Raw genomic sequence first — 27,406 nt, 5'->3', positions numbered from 1 at the left:
GTATGAAATCTATTGATCAGAGTTAATAAATTTCTAAGTGAGTAAGACTGCTTATTTGTATTGATTAAAATTGGGCCAAACTCTGAACTCTTTAGCATTGCTTGACTACAACAGATGAAAAAATTTGACCTTGTTACTTTTTTGATAGAATGTGCTGTTGAATTGTGAGCAAACTTTGAGGATGTGAAAAGCTTCTGTCTATGATCTATGAGTGGTTTTACTTATAATTCCTAGTCTTGCAGAATTGGCTTTTCAACAGTGTTTTGTGTGGGCAATAAGTTCCTTCTTTACAAGGGAAGTTGGCAAAACTGGAATTTATACTCTTTTAATATAAATCTTGTTCACTTGTAGGAGAGCATTTATATTTAAATGAATCTCTTGGGAAACCATAAGTGAGTAAATGTATTTCTGGGAAAAGCTCTTCCTCCTTAGTGTTCTCTTGCAGAGAAATTTGCAGTGACTATCCCAGCTGACTTGGCAATAACTTCTATGGGAATTCCTTTGGGGTAAGGCCCACAGAGGGAAGTGAAGGGTAATGAATTACCTTGGATGTCCCTTCTCTGCTTTGCCCCTCTGTTAGGGAGTTCTCTCTTGCTTTTCCTCCCATGCTAGTGTGGGTGAGACTCCTATATAGCACCCTCCTGTCTTGTATTATGAAAAAAGTATAGATGTGATCAGTGCTACCCAACACAGCAGAAAAGTACTCAACTTGGAAATTTAAAGCAACACTGATGGCTTTTTAAATTATGTGTTATTTTTGTAATTGGTGTTAAGCATTTTCCAGCAATGGCAATCCACCATCCAGGAAAAAACCTCCCTGGGTTTCCTCTTTTTCATTCTTGCTGTGGTCTGTAGCATGTGGCCTCACCAACAAGAAGTTTGCAGTTGGCATGAACTTAAAAAATCTTCAGTGAAAGAATATTTTTTCGTCTTTGAATAAGATGAATATGGGGAGAGCATCTGTAATACAATTCTGATAACTAATTCCAGGAATTCTGGCTTGCACACAACCTGGTCCTGAATCTGCCTTGTGGGTATGTAAACTGCGACCGTGTTCTGACCCTTTGGATCCATTTGTGTTCCTTTAAGTATTATATTATGCTGAGTTATCAGAACTTGATTCCAGTTTTCAAAAAAAAGTCTTAAGCAGCATAATGCCAGTATTTGTTGCTAGTGGCTTTTTCATTCTGTTTTTAATGGGGTGAATCAGACCATGGCAATGGGATACTCTAGACCTGGTTGTACTAACTCAATTAAGATCCATTTCAGGTCAGATTGACCTGACTCTATCCTAGATTAGTTTGTGCTGAGTGAGCCATCATGAAGCAAGTGTGTACCGGCAGCCCTAGATAGAAGTCTGCAAGTTTCTCTTGCTGTTTATTTGGAGGGATCATATTGGTTGTTATTTCTATAACCTTGTAAAAGAGAGAGAGCATGCACTAGATTTTGGTGTATGTAGGGGGCCCAGCACCAGCAACATAAGGTTTACAAGGATGAATTTAGACAACCCGATGAGCAGAAAGTATATGCAAAAGTATATGCACACTTGCCTTAGCATAACAAAATATCAGGGTTAAATAGGATTTTTCCCTTTCTTGCTGGAGAAATGGTATCTCTGGAAGTTCTGTGGTTGTGCTGTTTCTAATAAGGTAAAGTCACATTCATAGAACAGTAGGCCTATTCATATGTCATATGAATGACATCAATTTTGGCTGATAGAGATCTACTTGAGTAAGATAGCAATGGCTTTTATGGGGAATTACTTTGCCTGGTAAAGATCCTCAATTTATATTATTTACTATCTTCTGTTTAAGTCTCCTTAAAGGGATAAAGATGGTTTTTGCTAGATAAATAAATGAATTAGTATATGCCAAACTCAGACGTGGACTGGCTGGAGTGGAAGGAGCCAGGGGGAAAATACTTTTTGAAGCTCTCTCACAAATGGAGAGCAAGGCAATTTAGGTTTGAGGTTCCAGTAAGTAGCATCAGTAGCAATTTCTAAAAAAAGATTAATTTGAACAAGTTTACTGTTCACTATTTTAAAGAATTTAATTCAGAGTGAGTCTTATTAAAGAGAACTCTGCTCTCCTCTCTTCCTCATCTCCATATCTCCCCTCCCCACCATTGAATGGACCTTAGTGTGTTTTCATTTAATAAGATGCAATCACAAATCTACGGTCTTCTCTCTCCCTCCCTTCATTTAGATGGTGCTGCAACTGAGTCATGCAATTCTTCTATACATGAGATGGAATTGTCTAAGACAATTTTTTTCTGCTCCAATGTTTTTCTTGTTAGGCTCTCTACCAACCATTTGAAGAAACTATGCTGCAGGGAGATAGGACTGAGCTTTGCACATCCTCCCTTGTGTAGTGCAGATGTGTCCCATCTCAAATGCTGAAATGCGGCTTTTTTCCATGAGACTATCTCCAAAGGAATTGAGGACTTAACCATGAAAGAAAGACAGAATCGTCGAAAGGCACTGTTTGATTTCAGTGATCTCATCTAAGCAGTTGCTTTTGCAACTGAACAACTACTTCAGGGTAATTAATGCTACTAAACTGTCTCCATGCTGCCAGCTTTCATTTAACCTGTTTAACTGCAAGTAACTGAGTATGTTGTACTGATTGTCAATCTACTAGGACCTCGGAGTGGAACAGGAGAGAGCTAAGATTTCAGTTGTGAATCTCTCAGTATCAGATGAGTGGTGGTTAGATCTGGGTATAAGACAAGCAGGTCCTTGTCAAGGAGGTGCTTCTGTTTCATGGTAGTAAACATCATTGTTACAATAACCTTTGCAAAGCCAGTAATGGTCAGTACTTTGAACCAAGCAGCAAGATCTTCCTTGTGACTTCAACCTAATGTAAATCTCTTTTTAGATGGAAAAAGGACCATATCCAAATCTGGATAAGAGAACACTAAAGCATTTATAGCTTGAAATCCAACTCATAAGGCATGGGTTTGGGGAGTGTGTGTGTGTTCCCCAGTAGAAAAATATAGTCAATGCTCAGAACAAAGAGGTAACTGCAAAAGAACATCAACAAAAAGGAGGGGTGGTGGTAGAAGGGAGATTAGGAACAAAGTGTTAATTTCTCCCTACTGGTCTGAAGCCAAATCTCCAAAAGCCATGTGTACAACAGGCAGTAGTCTTTATGATGCCAAGAGTCCAAATGGCAGTGAAAATCTTGGGGTTTAATGCTTTAGGACTGTAATGAGCCTTCACATTATCTTTTCAAAAGAACTAATTTTCCTCTTGGGCTATGCCTTCATTATTTCCAGAGTCTGTAGTACCTTCCTCTAACAGTTTATTGGAATAAAATTCATTTTACTTATATCCTACCTTTCTAGGGTTTTGACATGGTGCTTCACTAGTGTTGCATTTTTCCCCACAGCAATATTAAGTGTTTGAGGCCACTGCATGAGTTTTTGATTCACTGGGCAAGTGCATGTTCAGATCTGTACTAAAATCAGTGTAAACGAATTTTGATGTATTCTTAACTCTAAGTGAACAAACTTACTGAATAAGAAACCCCATCAAGAATTCTTGGATATCACCTCAGACTTGGAAAGCCCCACAGCTGCAGACAACAGGAAGTTCTCTGTGAAGCTAGCACTGTATATTTGTCCTGTCCTTGTACATCTGCTCTTCACCTCTGTTGGAGACAAGGCAGTGCATAATACAGTTCTTTGTCCTGATCTGTTGTTATCTGATATTAGGAAAATCCAGCTGTTTTGTCTGTTTTAGCAGTTATGCAAAAGTGCAGACCATTCCAGGATGGTATGTATATGTTTGCATTTGAATGACCATGGAATACTGCTACCCCTCCACTTACACCTACAAAAAAAAAAATATATATATAGTGAATCATCCATTTTGTCCAGATTTAATGGCTGAAGCAAAATGGTTATAATTTAAAACCATTGCTGAATGAACGCTTGAGAAGTCTTGAATATTCTTGATGCAGCCTGTATATCTGGTGTTTGCCCAAGGCAAAGGTAGAGGCAGGATTACCTGTTCTATTCTGACCTACTTTTGAATGCAATAGAAATGGTTTTAGAACAAAGTGCCTTCAAAACTCAGCCTCCTTATGGCAACGAGCTAGTAGCCATGCTCAGAATACAGACTCGAGAGGTGTGCTCTTGATTCTATCCACTGGACACAGGCATAGTAATACAGTGCTTTCCTCAAAGGTCCTTCTTAGCACTTAGGTGATGGTAAAGGCTTGTGAAATCTATTGTGAGGAAAATCAAGCTGAAGGGATTCAGGGAGAGCCCCTCGAGATAGTGATGAAGCTGTCAAGTATTTGTTATTCTTTCAAAAGGAAACAGTATTCCTTAGCTGTCTAAAATGTCTTACAAAACAGTGTTTCTGATGAAAATGTTTGCCAGGGCTGATGTACTTATCCCCCTCCCGCCTCCCGAGAAGTTCAGTCTTGAGCAATCTCTTTCTTATTTCAGCTAAAAATGTATTTGCTAGTTTACTTAATCAAATCAACAATTTTCTGTGAGTTATTAGCTGAAAAAAATTACCCAAGGGTTCTAAAAAATTATTCTAGAGACACTGTTATTCCAGTTATCATATGATCCTAGTATGTATTATAAGACAGAGGATGGAAGTTGGGAAACACCGTTTGGATTCTTTGAGTTAAGACACTGAGTGGTATCTGAATCTCTCATGCCACAGAAGACTGAAGGGAGTATTCTCCAAGGGTAGTCTATGGTTTGCCTACCAACAAATAGCAGAACTTCTTTAGTGAGTCAGTGGCACAAAGAAGATTGTCCTGATCACATTTGCAGTTTGTGTCCTCTTGGCAATGTGTCTGAAATCATTTGTGATTTTGGAAAAGCAAATTGCACTTGCATAACTTTTTTGAGTTAAAAGAAAAATATTTGGTTGGAAATCAAGAGAGTATCATGAAAGTAATTTTTTCCCCTGCTGCCTCTGTTAGGGTTCAAGATCTGTAGCTGTATGTACGTATACATATATAAAAATGTTGACTGTTAAATCATGAGACTAATGGCAGTAAGATTAATAATTGAGCTATATAACTTTCACACATGGCAAAGATGAATTTATGTCTCAGTCGTCAGTAATGTGGCAAAGATCAATAGCTTAAAGAAGCACGGATAGAACCAAAGCCTTGTGACGGGACCAATGGGGTAAGAAAATACACATCTATTGTGATTTGTATAATATCTACTTTCTCTGAAGATGCTGATCCCAGTCAAATCACTCCTCAAATTCAGCATTCATTCAGATTTCCCTCTGAGACAGGCAGAATCTACAGCCAGTTCATAATGCTGAATATAAGGGTCGGTACAACCTCAGCACTAGCAGCAATCTGTCAGTTCTCTGCTTTTTGGGGCTTCATTGCACATCTCTTCAAGAGGAACACTGTTTGCTCCGTGGAGATGCGTTTTATGGGGAGAGCAGGTCAGTCAAACTGAGAAGCTCAAGGTGTGCTTTAGAGTGAGCTTTTTCACCCTCTTACATGCAGACTCTTTGGTGGAGGGAAGGGCAAGACATACGGTAGAGCTGTACGTCTCGTTACATCTGTCAGCTCACTGTCACTGTGATTTTATATTTTTCTTTTTCAAGCAAGATCATGACCTGCTGCCAGAGGAGAATCAAGGTCACACTAAGCTTCAAGAGCTACAGGACACATTCAAATGTGTTTCCACAATGTCATCAGTAAAGAAAGGCTTTAGGCAATTTTGACTGAGGGCATATGTCAAATAACGAGTTGTATCTCATTTATAAACATCATTGTTTCTTTGTCATGTACAATTTTTGGTTGCTGTTGGGAGTGTAGAATACTAACTATGCTAGATCTTCTAATAATTTGAGTCTCCAAAAATTTGATTAAAGTAATGTTTTATTTGTAGCAGCAAAAGCTCAGCAATTTCTTTGTAATTAAAATAAATTAAGAGGAACTTAATATTCTAAATATTTCCTAATGGAAATTCTGAATAAGCAATATGAGACAGTGAGAATGTAGCATTAATAGTGAATGCATATACTGATTGACTTCTGAAGTACCTGATTGAAGACCTCATGAATTTAATTTTAAATAAAATGTGATCACTTGATCACATTTCTAGGAGGATAACTTATTATAAGTGGGGGTTGTGCTTGTAGGATATTACAGTTCAAACCTTACGATCTGAAGATCTATCATGCAAATTTTTAACAGTATTTGGTACATATAACAATGGCTATTTTGAATTCATTTTTTAATAATTGTAATTTAGACTTTTACTCAAATTACTGCCCTACCCAAAATATCTTCACATTTGGCATTTAGCAAGTAAGTATTCAGAGCAAATGTATTTGAAATAGGAAGGGAACACTCCCATAAAATGTTGTTCCTTTTCACCTGGAATATGCAAGATAATAAAGCTGGAGCTTTAAGTAGGAATAATTTTAACTTAGTGTAGTCAATAGCTACAGATTATCTTGCTGAACTTGCTTTGAGTTTTAGGACAAATACAGCAATTATTTCCTCTAGTATTAAGATTTAATTTACAGCATTTTTCCAGTCAGTATGGAATAAGCAGATTGGTAACAATGCTGTATGTCTTGAATTAATGATTAACTGCTAGTCAATAGGAAGTTGTTCTACAGAGATTCAATTGTGTGATGTGAAGAACTGCATTAGACCATCAAATAATTGTGACATATTTCACTGTAATTACAATAATTGCATTTTGTGTTCTTGTGAGTCAAAACATTGACAACAATTTGGAAGATGTTTCTAATTTTACTGTCATTGCAATTTGTATGCTTTGACCATTAGCAGTCATGAAAAATAAAAACGTTTTCAGACTGGTTTATTTTCTTTAATAGCCACACTAAAACTGTACTTCCTTTTTAAAATAAACATTTTTACTATAATGGCAGTTCTGAATCCCATAATGGAAAGTAACTCTATATATTTATATTATACGATACATTCTCTATGTGTAATTCTAAGAGTTTGTATGTGTTAAGAGCTGTCCCTGCAGAGCTAACCAAGCTGCCAAATTACATTTCACTGGCTATTAATTGTTTCATTTTAAGGTCAAGTTCTTCTTGTCCTTAAAAAAAAAAAAAAAAAAAGAAAAAGAAGAGCCAAGCAGTGGAGAAGGATCGCTTTCAAAGCTATTTTTGTCTTATTTTTCTTGACTGTTCTACTGTATGTGTGTTCTTCAGAATATCTGAACTAACAGTCAAATATTACTAGCCTTAAAGAGTCAAATGCATTATTAATGGTGACTTCAGTTCAGTCATGGAGAATTGGTCTCTGAATATATTCACAAGCTGTAGATGGTATCTCCAGCTCTGAAAATGTGTTCAAAATATCTGTGGGCAGGAGGATTGTGTCAGATAAGAAAAAGAAACAGAATGAGGTTTCAGTTAAGAGAAAGAGATACTTTTCAAAGTTGAAATGAGTCAAAATACTTTGCTGTAGAATAGTGAGAAACGTTGTTTTCTTGACATCATTTAAATACGGCTTATCTTGTTAGATGCTTTCCCAAAGGTGTCCAGTTCACGTTCCTCCGGGACTAGTTGTGGCAGCATTTGGGCCTAAAAATATGGAGGAAAAGTAGCTCACTGCTGACAATATATGTCAGCAACTTACTCTGTGCTGTTTCAGCCACCAAGTGTTAATGGCAAATGTGAACTATTGTGGCAGAATTAGTTTTCTGCAGAGTAGCTCCGTGATGCAGATTTGCCCAGTTATTGAAATATTTAATGCAAGACTACATAGTATTAAGCTAGAAAACCTGCAAAGAATGAGAAACAGGAAAGGAAGGATATACAGTGATTTCTTGTTGATCATGTGAAGTTGATTTGGCAACATAAACATGTTAAAATAGGTTCTAAGACAGATTTTTGCTAGATGGTTGAGGAGATGAGGGTACCTGCTATCCTTGCTTGAAAAAGTATAACATCAAGGGCTATTGGTAAGATAGGTAGGTGCTTTTCTTTAAACAATGTTCTTTTTCTTATTGATGTCACTGTATTTTTACTGCTGTCACAATTCTGCTACTGCCATGTGGCACAACTTAATAGCTGAACGATATCTTCTATGCAGTTCACTCTGTGGGTTTCTTGGAATGCTCCTCTCCCCCAAAAAAACGGGAAAATCTTTGCCAGAACTTACTTCTTATTACATCCATATCAACCACATACATTTGATTGAGTTTGAAAGCCTAATGCTTTTGTGTTTAGGACAAATAGCTTTCATAAGAAAAAAGACATTACTTTTTTTCAGGAACAGAACCCAAAAGAAATGTTAAAACAGTGTATTGAGTTTGCATGGTCAGGTTTTGGTACTGGAGGGAGGTACAGGAGTGGCTTCTGTGGGAAACTGCTAGAAGCTTCCCCCATGTCTGACAGAGCCAGTGCCAACCAGCTCCAAGATGGACCTGCTGCTGGCCAAGGCTGAACCCATTGGCGATGATGGTAGTGCCTCTGGGATAACATGGTTTAGAAGGGGGAAAAAAAACCCCAGGCAATTGCAGCTGGAGACAGGAGTGAGAATATGTGAGAGGAACAACTCTGCAGGCTCCAAGGTCAGTGAAGAAGAGAGGGAAGACAGGCTTCAGGTGCTAGAGCGAGGTTCCCATGCAGTCCATGGAGAAGACCATGGTGAGGCAGGCTGTCCCCCTGCAGCCCATGGAGGATGATGGTGGAGCAGACATCCATCTGCAGGCCATGGAGGACCCTGCACCAGAGCAGGTGGAGACACCTGAAGGAGGCTGTGACACCATGGGAAGCCCATGCTCTAGCAGGCTCCTGGCAGGACCTGTGGCCCCATGGAGAGGAGCCCATGCCAGTGTGGGTTTGCTGGCAGGACCTGTGACCCTGTGAGGGACCCACGCTGGAGCAGTCTGCTCCTGAAGGTCTGCACCCCGTGGGAGAGACTGACGTTGGAGCAGTTGGTGAAGAACTGCAGCCCGTGGGAAGGACTCACATTGGAGAAGTTGGTGGAGGACTGTCTCCATGGGAGGGACCCCAGGCTGGAGCAGGGGAACGATGAGAGGAGTCCTCCCCCAAGGATGAAGGAGCGGCAGAGACAACGTGTGATGAACTGACCGCAACTCCTATTCCCGTCCTCCTCTGCTGCTCAGGGGAGGAGGCAGAGAAATCAGGAGTGAAGTTAAGCCTGGGAAGAAGGGAGGGGTGGGGGGAGGTGTTTTAAGATTTGATTTTATTTCTCATTATCCTAGTCTGAACTGATTGGTAATAAATTAATTTTTCCCCAAGTCGAGTCTGTTTTGCCTGTGACGGTAACTGGCGAGTGATCTGTCCCTGTCCTTATTTTGACCCACAAGCCTTTTGTTACATTTTCTCTCCCCTGTCCTGCTGAGGAGGGTAATGACAGAGTGGCTTTGGTGGGCACCTGGTATCCAGCCAGGGTCAAACCACCACAAAGATGTCAATGTTCACTTTTATAGCTGCATAAAAACCTGGAAAGGGCTTGCTATCTGAGATACATATGGAGACTGCATCTTAATAGATGGGAAATTTCTATGGATGGTTCAGGTTGAGAATGAGAAACCCCTCTAGGGTTCAGTTATAGGCCTTCTGTTTCTCTCGCTTTCTTGTCTTTAGGGTCTTCTAGTCTGTTTGGCTCAGTAAGATGGGGGACAAAAGTCCATAGAGGTAAATTTTGTTGTAACAAGTATAGGCTCTAGGGGCATGTTATGCATATGCATGGAAAAACGTATCTGGCTGCTAGAGCTGTATGTACTCCTGAAACGTTGTTTCTCCTGTGAAAGGCAAGGAGGTCAGAGGGAAGCATCCAGGTAGCTGGACCACATACCTAGCCATGTAGCAAATATTCATATTATCATCCAGCATGCAGTATGTCTAAATGATGATAGCACAATGATTGTAGCTTACAGGTAGCTGCATTTAGCACTGTTAAAAAAAAAAAATCACATCTGACATTTTTGGAACAAATTTTAGTTTGCTATTCTGACAACTGAAAAAGAGGTTTCCCTAGCTTTCAATTGTGGGTCATTCCCGTGGGGAAAACTGAAAATCTATCCTGGGCATAATGCAACCAGAAATGTAAAAGTTAAAATAGCTAGATAAGTAGCTGCTCTTTGTCACTTAGCACCATATTTTCATGTTTTTAGTTGATCATTAATGCTTTTATCACAGCACAATCAACAGACATTTAAAAATAATTATTTTGCTCAGATTACATTGGCTAAGGAAAATTCTTTCTTAACTCAATGCTTTTGAAAGGGACTGAACTGAGCACAACAGAAATCATAGCTTGTTATCTGAACAGATAGTGAGTGGCACCAACACAGCATGCTTCTCCACTATGCTCTATTAATCTCCAATTCTCTTCTGACAGGTCATATCTGTATATGAGGAGGTACTTACAACTCTTTGTGCAATTGGTCCCTGACCACTTTTCTGAATCTATCAACAAACCTGCTTGTCAGTTAATGCCAAACATTACACAGGTTCAGTGGTATGGATATTTGCTCACTCTACAAGTTATTTTGTACAAAATATTCACCTAAATAGTCTAAGCCAATATGTTTGATTTAAAGAAAATAAGTTGATTTTGTGCTGAATGTACTTTTTCTTAAAAAAGAGAAAAATTTTCCTATATTTATGATGCTTTAGAAAACTTTTGGTGGTTTTTTGTGAGTATGTTGCAGCCTTCTTGTTTGCTAAGTCTTACAAGGATGTTCAGGCAGTCGGGTAGGTAACAGCATCTTCATATCCATTCAGAAATATGTTTCGTTGTTTTCTCTCTGCATGTTTTCCAATACTACGTGCCTTTGTGATTTTGAATTATCTGTTAGTCTTCATTTACATCTCCGTGCTGTCCCATTAGACGTGTAATAAGTGACTATGGTTCCATGGGGTGTAAGTCAGTATGTAATTCGGCCTGCAGGCTTATCTAAACAAAAGAATGTACAACAAATAAAGTCAGCATTAGTGCATTTTGAGTGCTGATTGTTTCAAATCAGATACACAGGAAACCAGATGTTGAAGTTTATCTAAAACACTTGCAGCCGAACATGTAACTAAGTACGGCAGCAATAGTGCATGGCATTTTTTGCATATACTTAGCAATATGTTTGCAGAAAATATAAATTTATTCGTATTTCTCAATTCACTTTTTCAGACGTTCTTTTATTTCTGTTCTGCTAGCAAACTACTGTTTAATTCATTGTGGTCTGATTCTGCAGATCTTCTGGGAAGAAAATCAAATTTAGGGAGAATGTGCCAGAATTTCAGTATCAGCCATGTCTCTAATGACAATAAATTTAGATGCCTAAAATTAGGTACATAAAGTGGCTTGGCTTTTTTAACTGTACTGGGCACTTGTAGCTCTTAGAGTTGCACATGGGAGTATTTGGCATTTGTAGATGGCTTTCACTTAAGTACCTAGTAAGGATTTAAAATCCCAGCTTCAAATGCTCAGATTTTTAACGTTTTACAGAAAACTAAAATAAAAGTAGGTCTGTCTTATTTAGGCTAGTACTGAGTACGCTCCTGGCACTTCGGTTCCACAATAAGGAAGAAAAGCTCTCATAGTATAACTTTCATAAAGTGATTCAGTCTATGCTAATGATATGTTTTGCCATATTCTTCCAACATGACTTCAGATGAACTTGAATACCATTTGGTTATTGAGATGAATAATAATAGCAAATTGAAGACGTTTTTATAGGCAGGCTGGTGGTCAGGTGTCAGACACTTATAGGCACCTTGGCTTTCATAAGCCATTAAGTTTCCCTTTTTTTCCTGAGTGAAGTAAGGATTTGGAAATGTTTGAGTCTAGGCCCCAAACCAGTTTGCCTCTCTATACAGCTTCAAAAATAACTGCATTTTAGGCAGTGAGGTGATATGAGTTCCTGCCACAAGAAGGAAGTCAAGAAATAATGCAGGTTCTTCTCTGTGGATACAGGAAGGCAAGTCATCCCAGGATTTTCTGTCAAGGTGCAGCCTTACATATAAAATTAAACAGATCGAATGTTTACTTCATAGACCTTTGTTACATTGAGTAGTGGAGCCTGGTGTTATGAGAGAGAGTGTGTTAACAACTTTTGATCTGAAAGTTGGTAAGCAGTCAAGTGATAGTGTCAACTTTTAGGCTGGATTGATCCCACCTACCTTGCACATGGAGTCAAGATAGGTGCATTATAAGTATAATGCCGTTGTCTGAGGTTGGACTGACAGTCATTCTTCAGAGATGCCTCCTTTTCGCTTTCTCCATTGACTGTAAAGAAAGTAGAAATTTTTGGATTAGATGTGCCACAGAGTGGGAATAAAAAAAATTAAGAGGTTTTTCTTTTTTCCTAGTACTATGTCACCCATAGTGCATATTGTGCACATACAGTCTTTTAAATTAACTGCTATAGAAATAGTTTAATCAGTGACATAGTCTGTCACTGAAGTGTGCAGACCAGATTATTTTTTTTCAAGTGCATATGGAATTTAGGAAATCAAATCTTACTAAATGTCTCTCATAGTGGAAAATTGAGTTTAGACACCTTTAAAAAATTCTAGTCAGTTGGTCTCACTGTAAATAATCTAATAAAGTTGCTTTGTTTCCCATTGTTAAACATGTAATTAAATATACAGATGTAATTGGTTATTTCAATATTTCATTTGATTTTGTTAACAGAAATTTTATTACAATTTAAAGTGGGCTAGGTGTCATAGTAATTTTGATGATGTGACTGATCCAACCAAGTTCAGTAAAAAAAAAAAAAAAATTGGGAGTATATTTCAATTTTTAACTGTGTATATAATCAAGAAGCCAGTTATGGATTATCTGTTTCTATTGTCGATTTACTGTTCATACCAACTTCTTGCTAAGCGTATAATAGTGATAAAAACAGATCTAGCAAAATGCTATCTTGTTACTTTTCTCTCACAGATTATTTCCTTTAAGAGTTATTCTATATAGGATAGTTTTTCTAGCACTAATAAGTCCTTGTCCTAAGGAAATAAAAAGAATAATTGAAATGAGTGAAAGTAATTACAAGACAGTGGCACTGAAGTAATAGATTGGAATTTACTTTTGGTCTCTGAAGCTCATTTTTTATAATATTCTGTTTTAAAAGCAACGAACCAAACAAGCAAAACCCCAGACAAACAGAAAAGTTCCCCACCCTTACTTTCATCTAGTAGAGGAGACCTTATCTTCGTCATTGTTCTATACATGTTAATCTTTTTACTGCTTTGAACACCAGTTTAGCTTACCTTTTATGTCCCATCTGGAGGTTCTCCGGCCCTGTGTTTTTAGGTGAAGCTCCACCACTTTCCTGGTCATCTTTATCCATCTGTTCCGTGTGCTCTCTCCCCTGTTGCCAGGTACTTGGCATTGTCTTCACACAATCTATTACTTAATGATTTGAGGAATAAATATCCATGCAACAGGAACTGTTTTATCTTAAAGTGTCTCAAATTTACCATCCATTTCTATTCATGTGCCTGTGTTTTCCCCTGTTTAATTTGCCAAATATTTCCTTTCATTCAAGTTCTTTGGTGTTTGCATTCCTGGGAGTAGCAACTGCAGGTACCCTTCTATAGAACATAAGCAGCCACTGCAATTCTCTGCAGGCTTTTGTAAAATAGACTGTGTGGGAATGGTATGAATTATCTTTAAATTTATGTTTGGGGGTTTTTGGTGAATGTGAAAAACCCCCTCCTAATAAAAACAGTAAGTTGGAATTATTTGCAACAGAAGAGACGTGCTTTTTCTTTTTTTTTCTTTTCTTTTTTTCTTTTTTTTTTCTTTTTTTTTTTTCCTTTTTTATCTGAGAAGAGAATACTGTAAAATCTTCCTGGTTATTTTGTCCTGGTATTGGTAGGTACTGCCTACATATTTGAGGATGACCATGGTAATAGGAACCAGGTGCAATCGTATTTTCTACTGCAGTTGTAAATTGGCAGTTCACTTTTTTCCCCATACTACAAACACAGAAGTTAGTCTGATATAGATAAGGAATCAAGGTGAGATAAAGCTAAGCAGCAGTACAAAACTATTTCTAGGTTACATTTGGATATGTTTATTATATGTTCTCACCATTTCCCTTTTTCACTGAAGGGAAAAATAGAGGTATATGAAACTTAGCTTTCCTTTTGCTGTTTCATTTAATGAGTTGATTTGTTTCATGGATTCCCATGTCTATGGCATTCACTGATATTTGTTGTACTGTGGTAGATACTATTCTGTATTTTCAACTTGCTGTTTCCAACTGTTAATGCTCAGAAAATATTATATATTTTATAATCAAGTAGGTACAGCTTCTTCATATTGCAAGTAGCAGCATATGGAAAGGAGGGATGTCTGCTCTTCTCTTTCCACTCCATATTTCTTTGCCTTCCTTCTTTGCTTCTCTGCAACAACAAAAGTTAGGCATTTAATTTCCCATAAAGTCAGTTTGGAAAAGGAAAATCTACTAAAATAAATATAGAGAGGGAAGATATAGTTGTTCTGGCTTGAGCTGCAGCTGTTACAAACATACCATATGTAGTAGCTGGACCTTACAACTTTGAGTTTTATTTCTGGAAAGCATCACTGCCATGTGTTGAATGTATTTTAATGTTGCACATTTCCTCAAAATGAAAACATTATCATGAATGATTATTATGAATTACTCCGTTGCTCAGAAGTTTATGGCTTCTTGACATTTAAAAAAAAGGTTCCTTTTTGTGTGATTTTGGGAATTTTGATTTATGACTGAACATTGCTGTCTAAATGAGTTTTCAAACTTCGCTCAGGGAAAGTGACAGTTACTTCCAAAAGTGAGTTGGTTCCAGAAAGAGAGTTTCAAATAAGAAGGTAACTGCTTACGACTCTGACAGTCACCTTAAGGACAGAAAATATTTAGAACAGAGGACGGGATACTTGCATTTACCATTGACGTTAATGTTTGTATGTGTGGACCAGAACACATTATTAATGGGTTAATATTTTAAAGCAAGAACACACAGAATTAATGGGTAGAAAAGCATAAAGAGATTTAGTATTAAATAGATTTTATTGTTAGGGTTACAAGGATAAAACAGGTATTCTTTTCTGGTAGCTTAATACTTCACAAAACATGAACTGACTAAATTGAATCAAGTGTCTCTTAGAGTAGTAGGGAATCTCGTAATATCACTATCCAAATATGAGCCTCAGAGCTGTGATTGCTTTAACTTGATGCTTAAGAGCAGCATTTCTCGGAGAAGCTCTTCTTTCTCTTAATAGTTGTGTACACTAGGGGCAGGTTTTCGAGATAGATCTAGTCTGTAACCAAACTGGCAAAAATTGTTCTGTCCACAGATCTGGCTCTGTGGAAAGCATGGGAGAGGGGAGGGGAAGCAGGGAGGCAACCCATGAGGCATTACCCAATTAGGTTTATGGAGCAAAGTGCACATCTTCAATTCAACTAATAAAATGAACTATAGAGCATACGTTACAGAACTCCTCTGTGTGTGTATAAAGTACATAATCACACCATTGTCTTTTTCAAGATGCTTGTAGGAATGAAAGGTATGTGCACTACTTGTGGGATGACTGTCACAGATAATGCATAGCAAAGTCTTCACCAAATAGAAAATTTGCATGCTTTTTTACCCTACCTAAAGAGGGAACAGAAGCTTGCCATGCTTGTGTAGGTAACCAAGCACCAGCTGAGGACATTAAGCCCAGAATTATATTCTACATGTTTCTGCAGAAGGTCCATGGTCCAAGAAGCAGGGGTTCCAGGAGCACCCTGCAGTAACAGCAGAGCTGCACCCACAAATGGGAATAATGAAGGTTTCAGAACTGGCATGTTACTCTTGTCTCTCTTTTCTTAAAACTAGTGTGTTATGGAGCAGAAAGCTATTGTGGTAGTGAATACTTCTCAGAAAAGGAATTAGCAAGCCAAATGTAAAGAATTAGGATTTTTTTGGGGTTTTTTATGAGCCCGTGGATGCAGATTGCAAACAGTGGTGTGATGAGACAGATAATTTTGATAAAGCAATATGGGCCAAACCTTTAAAATGACAGAAATAAAATATAATACCACTACTTATCGTGACTGATGCATTGCAGTAATTTTAATTTCTATACTGTACTATAAAGGAGGCAATTCCCCGTGAATTAACTAGATCCTTCTCTTACCATGTTAGCAATCCATTGTGTAGTAGGAATTGATAGCAATACAATGTTTTCCTTTTAATTTGATTACGCACAGTGACTTAACTCTGCCTTTGGCCAACTCTCTGCTAGGTTTCTATGAAGAAAACCTTACTGAAGTTGAAGCCAGAACTCCCCCAGTTTAATTTTGCAGATGTGATCATGTGTGATGTTACTTCTTTAGAGATTTGAGCCTATTCCAAATCTATGTGTGCTTCCCAAAGCAATACTTCAAATATTGGATCTATGTATCTCAAGACTTTGTCCAGCAATAAGGCTACATACTTCTCTTACAGAAAAAATGTCTTATCGGAACAAGTGCAGAACTGGCAGGTCTCACAAATAAAACTCCTCTAGAGCAACCAAAGTGGTTCAGTGGTGCTGGAAGAGCACAGAAGTTAATTTTCCCAGTGTCAGAAAAATTTGGTTTTCCCCTGGAAACATAGTTTAATTGTTATTAAATGCAGCAGATGTAAATAAATTTTGTAATTTTATGTCCTTTAGCAGTGTTCAGTTATGCCATTTTGTAATTATATTCCGTAGACTTCATTTTCACTCCTTGCCATTTATGCTTTGGCTCTTCCAATAGTAACTTCTGTTGTTGTATTATTTTTAGTATTTAGCTTGAATGTAGTCCACCCAAAGTGGTACTGTAGAATTAACTTGACATTTCAACAATTTAGTTTTCTAGGAGTCAAGCTTTCTCATTTATGTCATGTGGGTTTTTTTTTTTCCTCCTTACCCACCACAGCATATGCAAGTGACACGACTTAGTCTTTTACTTATGTTTGACACTTTAATTTTAATGTTCCTCCCCAAAACATTTGTCTCTTTTTTTTTTCCTTTTTTCTTTTTTCCTTTTTTTTTTTTTTTCTCCCTCACTTGAATTTATATGCATCATCCTGTGCATTTTCCAAGTTAGGCTTTGCCAGCTCATAACTGTATGTTTCAAGAATGATCAGAATTAAAATAGGTAGGGAGCTTCCTTAGAAGCTGTTAGGATCACTAGTAGTCATGAAAAAAATTGCTATTTCAGATCACAGCAATTTAAGCTAGATGTATTTCATAGCTTTTGAACAAAATAGATACAGAAAAGATATTGAAAAGACCTTAAAGCAGAAGTTGCTTATGAATATTGATGCAACTGAACTCGGAAAGGCAGGTACATGTATACTTCACATTTATAGTGGAAGAAGTCAGCCCTGTACTTGATGGAAGTGAGTATTGGGGTTAGAGCTTTTTAAAACATAGTTACAGGGCTAGCTGCACTTCTCTGTTTTTTTGCAATCTGTGAGTGAACTCCTTCATTTGTTGGCCATCATATGTCTTCCCAAGCTGTAATGAAACTTATAGCTTTCTTATGCTTGGAACATAAGCTGAGCTACAGTAGCGCTTTGTATCCATCATTGTTTACCCTGCTGAGCTGACTGCATTCAAACACCTGAGATCCTTCCCTGGTCCACAGGAGAATTTTTGAACACTGGTGAATATAGTGACCAAATAGAATATTTGAAACAAAAGTGCTGTTTATATGACAATAGCAATAAAATTTTAAATAAAGGGTTTAGAGAAATTAAAGTATACATATCAAATAGTATTAACTCAGGAAATGGAAGCCAGATTGTTTCTATCTATTGCCGGACACACATTGAAATTGTGGGTATGGTGAATTTCTGCTATGGGGAGACAGTCCTCAAGAAGACAAGCCTTTCCTGTAAGAGATTCCTGTGTATTTGTATATGCACATATATGTTTTTGTATGGCATATGTTCTAAGCATCAACTTGACTGATTCTGACATAAAAGAAAGCTATGTGTCATTATCAGAACCATCTCTTTAATCTAGTGGACAATATCTTAAGCAAGGGAAAGAGCTGGCATATGTTGTCTCCCTTATGTATTATGATTTCTTTGAATTATTTGTGCAGTGAAAAGACGCCTAGAAAGGAATAACCAAGAAATGTCACGGGCCAACAGCTTCACTGATGACATTGACCTTTTATCAGAAGAGTCGACACTGCCAGCTGTATCTGATGTGGCACAGTAAGTGGAACAACAGCTTTTTAATTGATAATATAAATGCTCATTCATGGTGAGGGAGACTTGTCATTGATTAAAAGTATTGTTCTTTGGTTGGCTGCACTTGAAGTGATTATGAGTTTGATCTTATTTAATTATATATGGTCATTTGTACAAAATGCAAGTTTAGCTTTAAGTCTAATGGAAGTAGACACTTGGAAAGAGAAGCATTGCTCTGCGAAGGGTGTCTTGTAGTCTTCGTGTCTTTGTTTTACTTTTTAAGGCAGCTGACACAGTTCCTAAGACTGAGGTTTACGGGTAGGTTCATACTTTGTAGAATTCTGAATCAGTTTGAGCTCTAAAGCACTCCTGATATGAATAATGTATTAATTTATTGGAAACAAATTAAATAGTCATTTATAGTTACAGTCTGAAAATAGAGAGGCTACATTATGCGTAATATCTTGATAAAGTAGGCACACTTGTAAGGAAATGATGTTCTTAAAATATGAAAATAAAATCATTAAAGAGATGCTGAAGGTGCTTGAATTGACCAGGATAGAAAGTCCCCATTATCAGTGAGTTCACTGCAATTCATAGAATCATAGAATGGTTTGGTTTGGAAGGGACCTTAAAGATCGTGTAGTCCAACCCCCCTGCCATGGGCGCAGGGACACCCTCCACTAGACCAGGTTGCCCAAAGCCCCATCCAACCTGGCCTTGAACACTTCCAGGGATGGGGCAGCCACAACCTCCCTGGGCAACCTGTTCCAGTGCCTCACCACCCTCACAGTAAAGAATTTCTTTCTAACGTCTAATCTAAATCTACCTTCCTTCAGTTCAAAGCCATTACCCCTTGTGCTATCACTCCATGTCCTTGCAGACAGTCCTTCTCCAGCTTTCCTGTAGGTGTCCTTCAGGTACTGGAAGGTTGCAATAAGATTTCCCAGGAGCCTTCTCTTCTCCAGGCTCAACAACCCCAACTCTTTCAGCCTGTCTTCACAGGAGAGGTGCTCCAGACCCCAATCATCTTCATGGCCCTCCTCTGAACTCATTCCAACAGCTCCATGTCTTTCTTGTACTGGGGTCCCAGAGCTGGATGCAGTACTCCAGGTGGGGTCTCACCAGAGTGAAGTAGAGGAGCAGAATTACCTCCCTCACCTGTTGGTTCTTTTGATGCAGCCCAGGATATGGTTGGCTTTGTGCAAGTGCGCATTGCGGGCTCACGTTGAGCTTCTCATCAATCAGCACCCCCAAGTCCTTCTCCTCAGGGCTGCTCTCAATCCATTCCTCTCCCAGCCTGTAGTTGTGCTTGGGATTGCGCCGACCCACGTGCAGGACCTTGCACTTGGCCTTGCTGAACTTCATGCAGTTCACATGGGCCCACCTCTCAAGCCTGTCAAGGTCCAAGGTCCAGCTGTTGAATGATCTCTCATGTTGCTTGTATTTGGTTTTGCAAATGTCTGTTTCTTGAAATAAGCATAACAGTATCTTCATGCACAGCACCCCAGTATTGTGTTTTGAGTAACCTTCATGCATTTGTCCTATAATGCACAATTCCAGTGTTGAGGATGGGGATTCTAGAGTAAATTTCAAATGTGAACCGAGCATTAAAGCATACGGCAAGGCCTCGATGGACCAGAGCATCCAGGTGTGATACTAAGGCTTTCTCTTACATGCAGAAATCAATACAAACTGCTGGTGAATAGAACTCTTGAGTTAGCAGTGATATATGGCCTAAAGGTACAGTACAGCTGGCACAAGCTCATGAAGGTCTAAGTAGTTGTTTGGATGCTACGTTAATATTGGTGAAAAACTCGCCTGAGTTCACTCTTGCAAGAAAAAATATGGCATTGTCATTGGAAAAACTCTTTGGTAAATATCTGAAATTGAAGTGTCAAAAATTTTTGCTTGCCTTCACATAGGATATAGACAACAGTGTTCAGGATGAATTTGAAAGCAGTGTGATTCCAATCTATAGTGTGATTGCTTTTTAAATGTTTTCTTTCACATCATATGGTTACTTTCTGTCCGGGTAACTCATACAGATGATATGTCTACTAAATCTGTAGTAACTATGGTTTTGTACAAGATATTCTGGTGCTTGTATTTTCCCAACATGCTATATTTTGGACCTTCTTTTAAATCAGAGAATTAGAAATTGTTCCATTCAAATTAGTGGGTTTTTTTTTAAATCAGTGCAGTGTGAGCACAGGATTTTGCATTTGGAAAGAAACAGTTCTAATCTTATTTCTACTATTTACTGCATGAAAAATGATGGTATTATATATTATTCTGTATAGTGCACCTTGCAAACTGTACCTGCACTTCTAGCTCTGATTAGAGTTTAAATGCATTTCTCTTGTGTGTGGAAAGTAAGAAAAGGAATAATAGAAAGCTAACCAAATATACAAATGACCAAAACAAAAAAAAAAGGAAAGAAGAATATTTGAAGTAATATGCTACAAGGTTTAAAGCAATATACTATCAATTCCTTAATTCCTCTAATTAATTAATTCCTCTCCTTAATATTAGGTGCATATAAACAGAATGCTTTTGCAACTAAATATTGCTAAATTAATGATTATTACATTTGAAGACCCACTATATGTAATGTATGTATAAATCTTAGCTTCTGAATATTTGTAATGAACTTCAAATGTACAGAAAGCATAAGGTCAAAAGTTATAGTTGTCATGTAAAGTTATAAAGGTAATATGCAACAACAAAGCAAAAACACTATTTCATGTAGTTTTATGTTTCTAAAGTTCAAGCATGCCAGTTTTCACCTTTATCACTGATAATCTCATTTTATATGTGTGTAATTCTACTTAGTAGGATGCATTCATTAAAGAGTTGTCCTGATTCTTGAGTAGAAATGTAGTATCTTATTATTCAAATTGTGAACTTCATTGGACAAGCACAGAACATGATGTATTTATGTATTTTGGTTTTAAACTGCTGTTTCTAATGCAAACAGTAAGGTATTAACACTGTATTTGCCTGATATGCGTATGCCTTCTACGTGAATATTAGATATACTTAGTGGGATTATTTGTCTTGTCTTTTAGCAGAAGTATAAGCAGGTAAGTCTTAATGCGTGCTATACTTGCTTTGGTGTGTGAGCTTTCCAAAACAGCGTGTCTTTTGCTTTGCACTTAATAATGTATTCCCTACACTAGTGTGCCTTGAAATTTGTGATGGGGAAATAATTATTTTTCTTCTGTTAAAAGCTCTGGAGTTTCGTGCTCTGGAGTTATCTACCAGTTAGATTTTTTTCTGCCCCCCCCCCCCCCGCTTTGGAGTGAACTACTTAAGGGAAAATGATTTTATCTCATTTGGGAATAACACACAAATGATAACCAGTGCGACAAATCTTCATCCTAGAGTCACAATGCAGTCAATGAATTAGACAAAAATTCTTCCAAGAGTAGAGTTCAGCCAAAGAGGGGGGTGTGTGTGTATATATATATATATGCGCTGAACCTTCTCAGTGTGCAAAGTAAGTGAAAACATGGCTTTCACGTAACAGTTAATGATAGTATGCTACAATGATGACAGTTTCACATGGAGCACTTGGTGAAGTCAAGCTTGACTTTGTCAAGCTGCGAAAAAGCAAAGTTTTCCTTGCCTTCAACAAGCATTATGAGTTACAAAATCAATCTCACACTATACCTTTATTCCAAAGCCAGTAACTGGTAATTTTTTAAACTTTGTGAGCTGCTATGATGATTGCCAAACATGGAATACCAGGTCTACAACTGTAATGTTTTGAGGTTTATTTTTTTTCTGTAATGTGAATAGTAGATTCTTCTGAAATCCTCTCTGCTAAACAGATGATAGGAGGGATGTTCTCTGTATATGTATGGCCTTCACTTTTGACCATACTGTCTTCAAGACTCCCTTCATTGCGTGGGAAGACAGATATTGTCCCAGGACAACAGAATTCCCACCTTGGACAAACATCTGTTGCATCAACCTGCACATGCGTGTTAGTCTCACAGTAACTAAAGTGGTTGCTTGGCAAAACCTATCAGGCTGGTTGGAAACTGTTGATAATACTATTTAAGAATGCATCTTGAGTGAAAGCAAACTAGTTCAGTGGGTTGCAGCACTGTCCAGGTTTCAGTGGTTAATATATTCAGTATTGGATTTCTGATGTTAGTGATCCATGCAAAATTAGAGAAGGTATGCTGTGCTGGTAGAAGGTGGAAAGTGTCAATAAAAACAAAACCAAATAGCAAGCTTGAAAATTGAGCTTAAGATACTTTGGGGTAGAAATATATCTGCTTTGGATCCTTTAGATAGTTGGGATGATGTTTGTTTCCAGTGATCTGGGCAAAAATGTGGAAAAATGCAACATCCTGAGCTAGGGAACAGTAGTGTCATATTCAAGATACAGTTCTGTGGTTGTCTGAAGTTCTTGCTGAGTATCTCTGGCCCAGGCTCTTAGGGGTAAAAATCTCATGTGGTTGCTGACCTGGCTGGATCTATGTTGTTTTATACCAGCTGCTTTTGAGGTGTCCAAAGTTGAATAAGAATGATGTTGTTAGAAATTAATCAAATCTGACAGATTAAATAAATATGTTAATTTCATTGAGTTGATGAGTAGTTCTGTTTTTAACACTAAATGCTTAGGTTACCTTATAGCATGATGTAGTTACCCACCCAGTTTTTCAGATTCTTTGCTGAGCAGTCAGAAGATGATTCCATTAGTGCATAGAGAGACTGCGAAATGATGTTTTGTCTGTGCTTTGAAACCTAGGAAAAAAACAGTGATTATATTTGACTCATTACAGCATGTTTTCGTGGTCTTTAGGGTTAGTCTTCTACATATACTGGTAACAGTATCTAAATTAAGTTATACATTAGGGAAGGTATAAATCTTGAGAATGTTAATTCTATGTTAATTTTTATAACTTGGCTCTTTCTTGCTAACCACTCAGCACTTTCTTTGTATCACTTGAATTTTAGTGGAAGATGTAAACTGATGCAATTTGAATATGGATCCTTTATCCAACTTGATTCAACATAGTGCACTTTTCTTTCTCCATGTTATGTCTTGAAGTCCCTCTTTCTTCGTGATCTCCTACTGCATGCACACAGATGTTGTGACAGAAGGACAGAGGACCTGGTGTAGAAGTAGGCCTGCTTGTAAAAATAATACACGGCGAATTCCTGTATCTCTGTAACAGATTGTTTACTAATGAAAGAGGCAAGGCATTACTCCAAATGGCATGGATTAAGCAAGAGGCAGGCTGTGATTTCTGGTTTTTTTTTCAGTCTTGTTTCCTGTCCATTGTTGGCAGGACTGTTTTATCTGCCTGATGCAGAGGTGTATCACAAGGTGAGGAAAGAGGTGATGCTATTGAGATCTGTAAAATGAGTAAGCCATAAGCTGCCTAATTCCTGATCTGTGTCCATAAGCAACAAAAACACAACTAAAACCTCTCAAAGTGCATATGAATTTGGTATGTGACAAGAGGAAGAAAGGAGGAGAAATACACATCAGAATGAGGGCAGGGACAAACCTGAGTGGATTTTTGACCCTTCTTCCTAGTCTGAATATTTAAGACCAGCCACTCCCAACAGCTGGTTCAAACCGGAAATTATATTTGAGATGTGCTTTACCTGTGTTAAGTGACACAGCCTTCGGGGATGGGTATGTGGTTTGATTGACAAGCAAGACAGTCAACTACAAGACCTGTAGACCTGTGCTAACATATTCTTGCAGTATCAAAACCCACTCTTGCGGAAGAAGAAGAAAGAATAGCAGTTAAAATAAGGAGCACAAGTGAGCAGCTTGCTTAGGCCCTGTGTAAATTGAAACAAACATTTATATGAACTGAATACAGTGTAGCATGGTGGATCTTGGAAGGGAGAGAGCTGCCTGCAAGGAATGGTTACAGGACTCAGGAAGGCCTGCAGGAGACCTCTGATTAAGGGACATGCAGCTGCAAGGCTGCAGCCTGTGGCCATTGAGAGTTCATTTGGCTGGGAAGGAACTCTCCCCAGCATGTAGGGAGCCTTGTGATGTGAGGTTTTGGAGTTGGTGTGGAAGTTGCTGAGGCGTCTTATTTCAGATGGCCTTCAGTCCTCTACCTGTTTCTTTGCTTACTTCTTTTCATTTTTTGGGGGGTATGCTCCTGTCTTTACAGAGGAGTTATATCTGTTGGCCCTTGATTTCATGTTTTGAATCACAATAACCTGAAGGAGGCAGTGGGCATCAATTTGTACACCCTGCCACTAACTGGAGTTGTCACATGCAAAAATCCAGTGCCTATTGATCATCCAAGGGGGGAAAAGATTCTGGAAAGGAAGGAGCAAAAGTTCTGCCACCTTCAGAGACTTGGTATGCTTTACTAAGGAGCAGTGAGCTGCTTCTGTGAGGGAGAAGAGTATCTACTATAAGTGATTTTCTTTTTTGCTGTCATTGTTTCCCATGTTGAATGATGCAAATGGTGTTTGTCTCTTTCTGGATTCTTCCTGGCTTCACTGAAGCTTTGCAAGAGTAAAGGAGACCACTGAACATAACTTTAAGTGCTATTTTTTTTTTTTTTTTATCTCCAGCTGGTCCTATTGTTACGCAGATTGTGATGACAACAAACCTTGGCCATGGAAATATTTTCTATCATACACACCAGAGTTAATCTTCCAGCAGGAAAGAGAGAATTTGGCCAATAGACTGTATTGAAAGATTACACCAACCTGGTCCCAGATAGCACGGTCTCAGAAAAAATATACATAGCACCAGCTTTAGAAGCAGACATCCTGTTTTTGTTTTTCAGAATTCTGTGGTTTAAAGCTGTGGTGTTTAAAGCTCTTTACACTGTAAGGAAAAGCAAAAGTTAGAAATTCTATATGTCAGCATGGTTAAGCAACTGTGGTTGAGTACACATTTTGTAGCTCAGTAAGGTCACGTAAAGGTAAATGTCAGTTGGTCTCTTAGCAGAAAGCAGTGTAATGCTGCAGTTCAGCAGTCATCACGTCAGCTCTCCTGGGAGGAAACCTTTAGAAGGTGAGATCCACATACAATGACCATCCTCAGTGGTAATTGCTGTCAGCTGAACAGCTGTAGTAATAACTCTTCAGCTGGAACAGGCTGCCAGGGAAGTGATAGCTACACCTGTTCCCCACGGGAAAGTGGGGTCTTAATTACTTCTCATGGGTTGAGAGCAAGACCAACAGTTGGTCTTCTTTCTGAGGCCCTGTCAACAACAGAGTCAAATCATGTTAAGGAACTGTGGGTTTAACACAATTCTGGCTAACACAATTCTATGCAAAAGTTTAGAAAGCATTTATGTACTTCTGCTACATTGCTATGTATTAATCTATGTGTAATGTGGCTGTGAAAATGGCTCACTATTTCAGTTTGAGGTCTTAAAATGGTGTAACGCAAACATAGAGATCTGAATGTGGAAGCAACCAGATATCCACTGTTCCCACCTCCAATTTTTTTCTTTCAAGCTCATAGTATGAAAAACAGCTCTTAGATTGTATGAGGGAGATCTTATCTGCAAAACGATTAGCAGAACAAACCAGCATTAGTATGTGGTTATTGCACAATCAAAGGAAGTGGGAATGTCTGCTTTTTAAAAAAAAAAGGAAATAGCTGATTTCCATAAGCTATATAAGAACCCTGAGGAAGGGTGAAAAGATAGATCTGAAGTAAGACAATGACTGCAAAACCTCAAGGCCTACAATGTAGCACTTGCTTCTAACAAGGGAAACTGAGACTCCAAGGGTGAGGTTGACTGAATGGCTGGCTCTGTGTCGTCATTGGTGAATCCTGATACAAAAGGAGTATCACAAATTAACCTACAATGAGGAACAGAACCTTCTGTGAGGATTGAGACTTTCTGAGGCAAAGAAGTTATTCTTGTCTGTGTTGGTGCTTGCTCCAGGCTGCCTGGAAGAACAGAGCACCGAAACCTCTCCCCACTTCACCAGAACTGGGGTCTACAGAGATTGAGGGGACACAGAACTGCTGTTCACTGGAGTGGAAAATTCCACTGTTGTCAGTAATCCATGCAACTATAGTCAAAGGAAGATGCTTCATGATTAGTCTTGGCATCTAGTTTTTTCCTTAAAAACAGTTTGGGAACAGTGTTGGGTTTTCTTTTTTCCTAGTGGAAGTAGCTTATAGGATTGGCAGATATGAAATATGACTAGTTTCCTGCATTGCTCACTAAGACAGAAATTTTATACAAAGTGAATGGAACACACTGTAAAACTTATGATAGGTCTTCAATCTTACATGAGATCATGTAAAGATCATCTAATTCCAACCCCCCTGCCACAGGCAGGGACACCCTCCCCTAGACCGGGTTGCTCAATGTGCTCAAATAAAATGGTGCTGTAGCATCTTTTTAAGTTACTGGTCAGCACTTGAAAAAAGGGCCGTTAAATCCATCTTTCAGCTTTATTTCACCCTTCCAGTTGTTCCCTCCATCTGTAGATGGCAGTGAAGGTTTTATCATGGACTTAAGAATATTTTTGTGTCCATCTTCTTTGGCTGTGCTTGAAAATCCAGCAGTGTGCAACTCTTGACACAAAGCATATTTTCAGTCTTTCTATGGGTTTGGTCTATCTGTGCAAACACCATTTATCTTTGTATTTTTATCATAACTTCCTCCTATAAATTACTGCTTTTAGTCTTGTTAAAGAAACAGTTCACCTTATCACCAGCAAATCTATCGCATTGAATATCATTAGATCTAGTAATTAGATAGTAATCTTGTATAGGATAACTGAATCTACTGAGAGCTCATTTGTAATGCTTTTATTACCAAGGTAGGGACAGCTAGGGTCCTTAATCATTAGCTGGGTTTATTGTACCACCTGTTTTCCTTTTGTACATGTTCATGGATTTTAAAATACTGTTTTTCTTAATTTTTGAAAGCATGATCAGGCACTTGATGCATCATGTAAATACTGCCCATATTGTCACTGAGCTAATAGAGGTATTGAAGAAAGTTGTGAAGCAATACTGGCCATCCACAAGCTAGTTAAGGGAATGGTATTGTAAGAGGTAACATCACCCAAGAGGAGTGGGTTGGCCCAGTGACAGCAGCAAGGTTGGTCAGAGTACAGAATATTCCTGTTACAGTTTGCCTGCTGTCACCGCATTTATCGTTCATCCATATTTTTGAAACAAACAAAATTAAATGCGAGGGAGAGAAATAAACTAGTAAGTGGGCAACCCACAGTAACCTGAAGGGAGGGCATTTATATATATCTTGTTTCCAG

At 38.2% G+C, this 27,406-nt stretch overlaps 1 protein-coding gene across 7 annotated transcripts in view; it reads left to right on the top strand.

Moving 5' to 3' along the window:
• The window catches only part of LOC104640762 (potassium voltage-gated channel subfamily KQT member 1), a 537,282-nt gene that overhangs the window by 86,011 nt on the left and 423,865 nt on the right, over positions 1–27,406 (top strand). For all 7 annotated transcript variants that reach the window (XM_075761081.1, XM_075761101.1, XM_075761090.1 and 4 more), the window contains one exon: positions 18,067–18,181. In XM_075761081.1, the coding sequence (XP_075617196.1) occupies positions 18,067–18,181 (115 nt within the window). The remainder of the gene's footprint in view (positions 1–18,066; positions 18,182–27,406) is intronic.

This window comes from Balearica regulorum, chromosome 1 (genome assembly GCF_011004875.1).
Source record: "Balearica regulorum gibbericeps isolate bBalReg1 chromosome 1, bBalReg1.pri, whole genome shotgun sequence".
In the NCBI taxonomy this organism is placed as follows: Eukaryota; Metazoa; Chordata; class Aves; order Gruiformes; family Gruidae; genus Balearica; species Balearica regulorum.
Note: the sequence above shows the minus strand (reverse complement) of the source record. Positions and strands in the feature narration are given on the sequence as shown.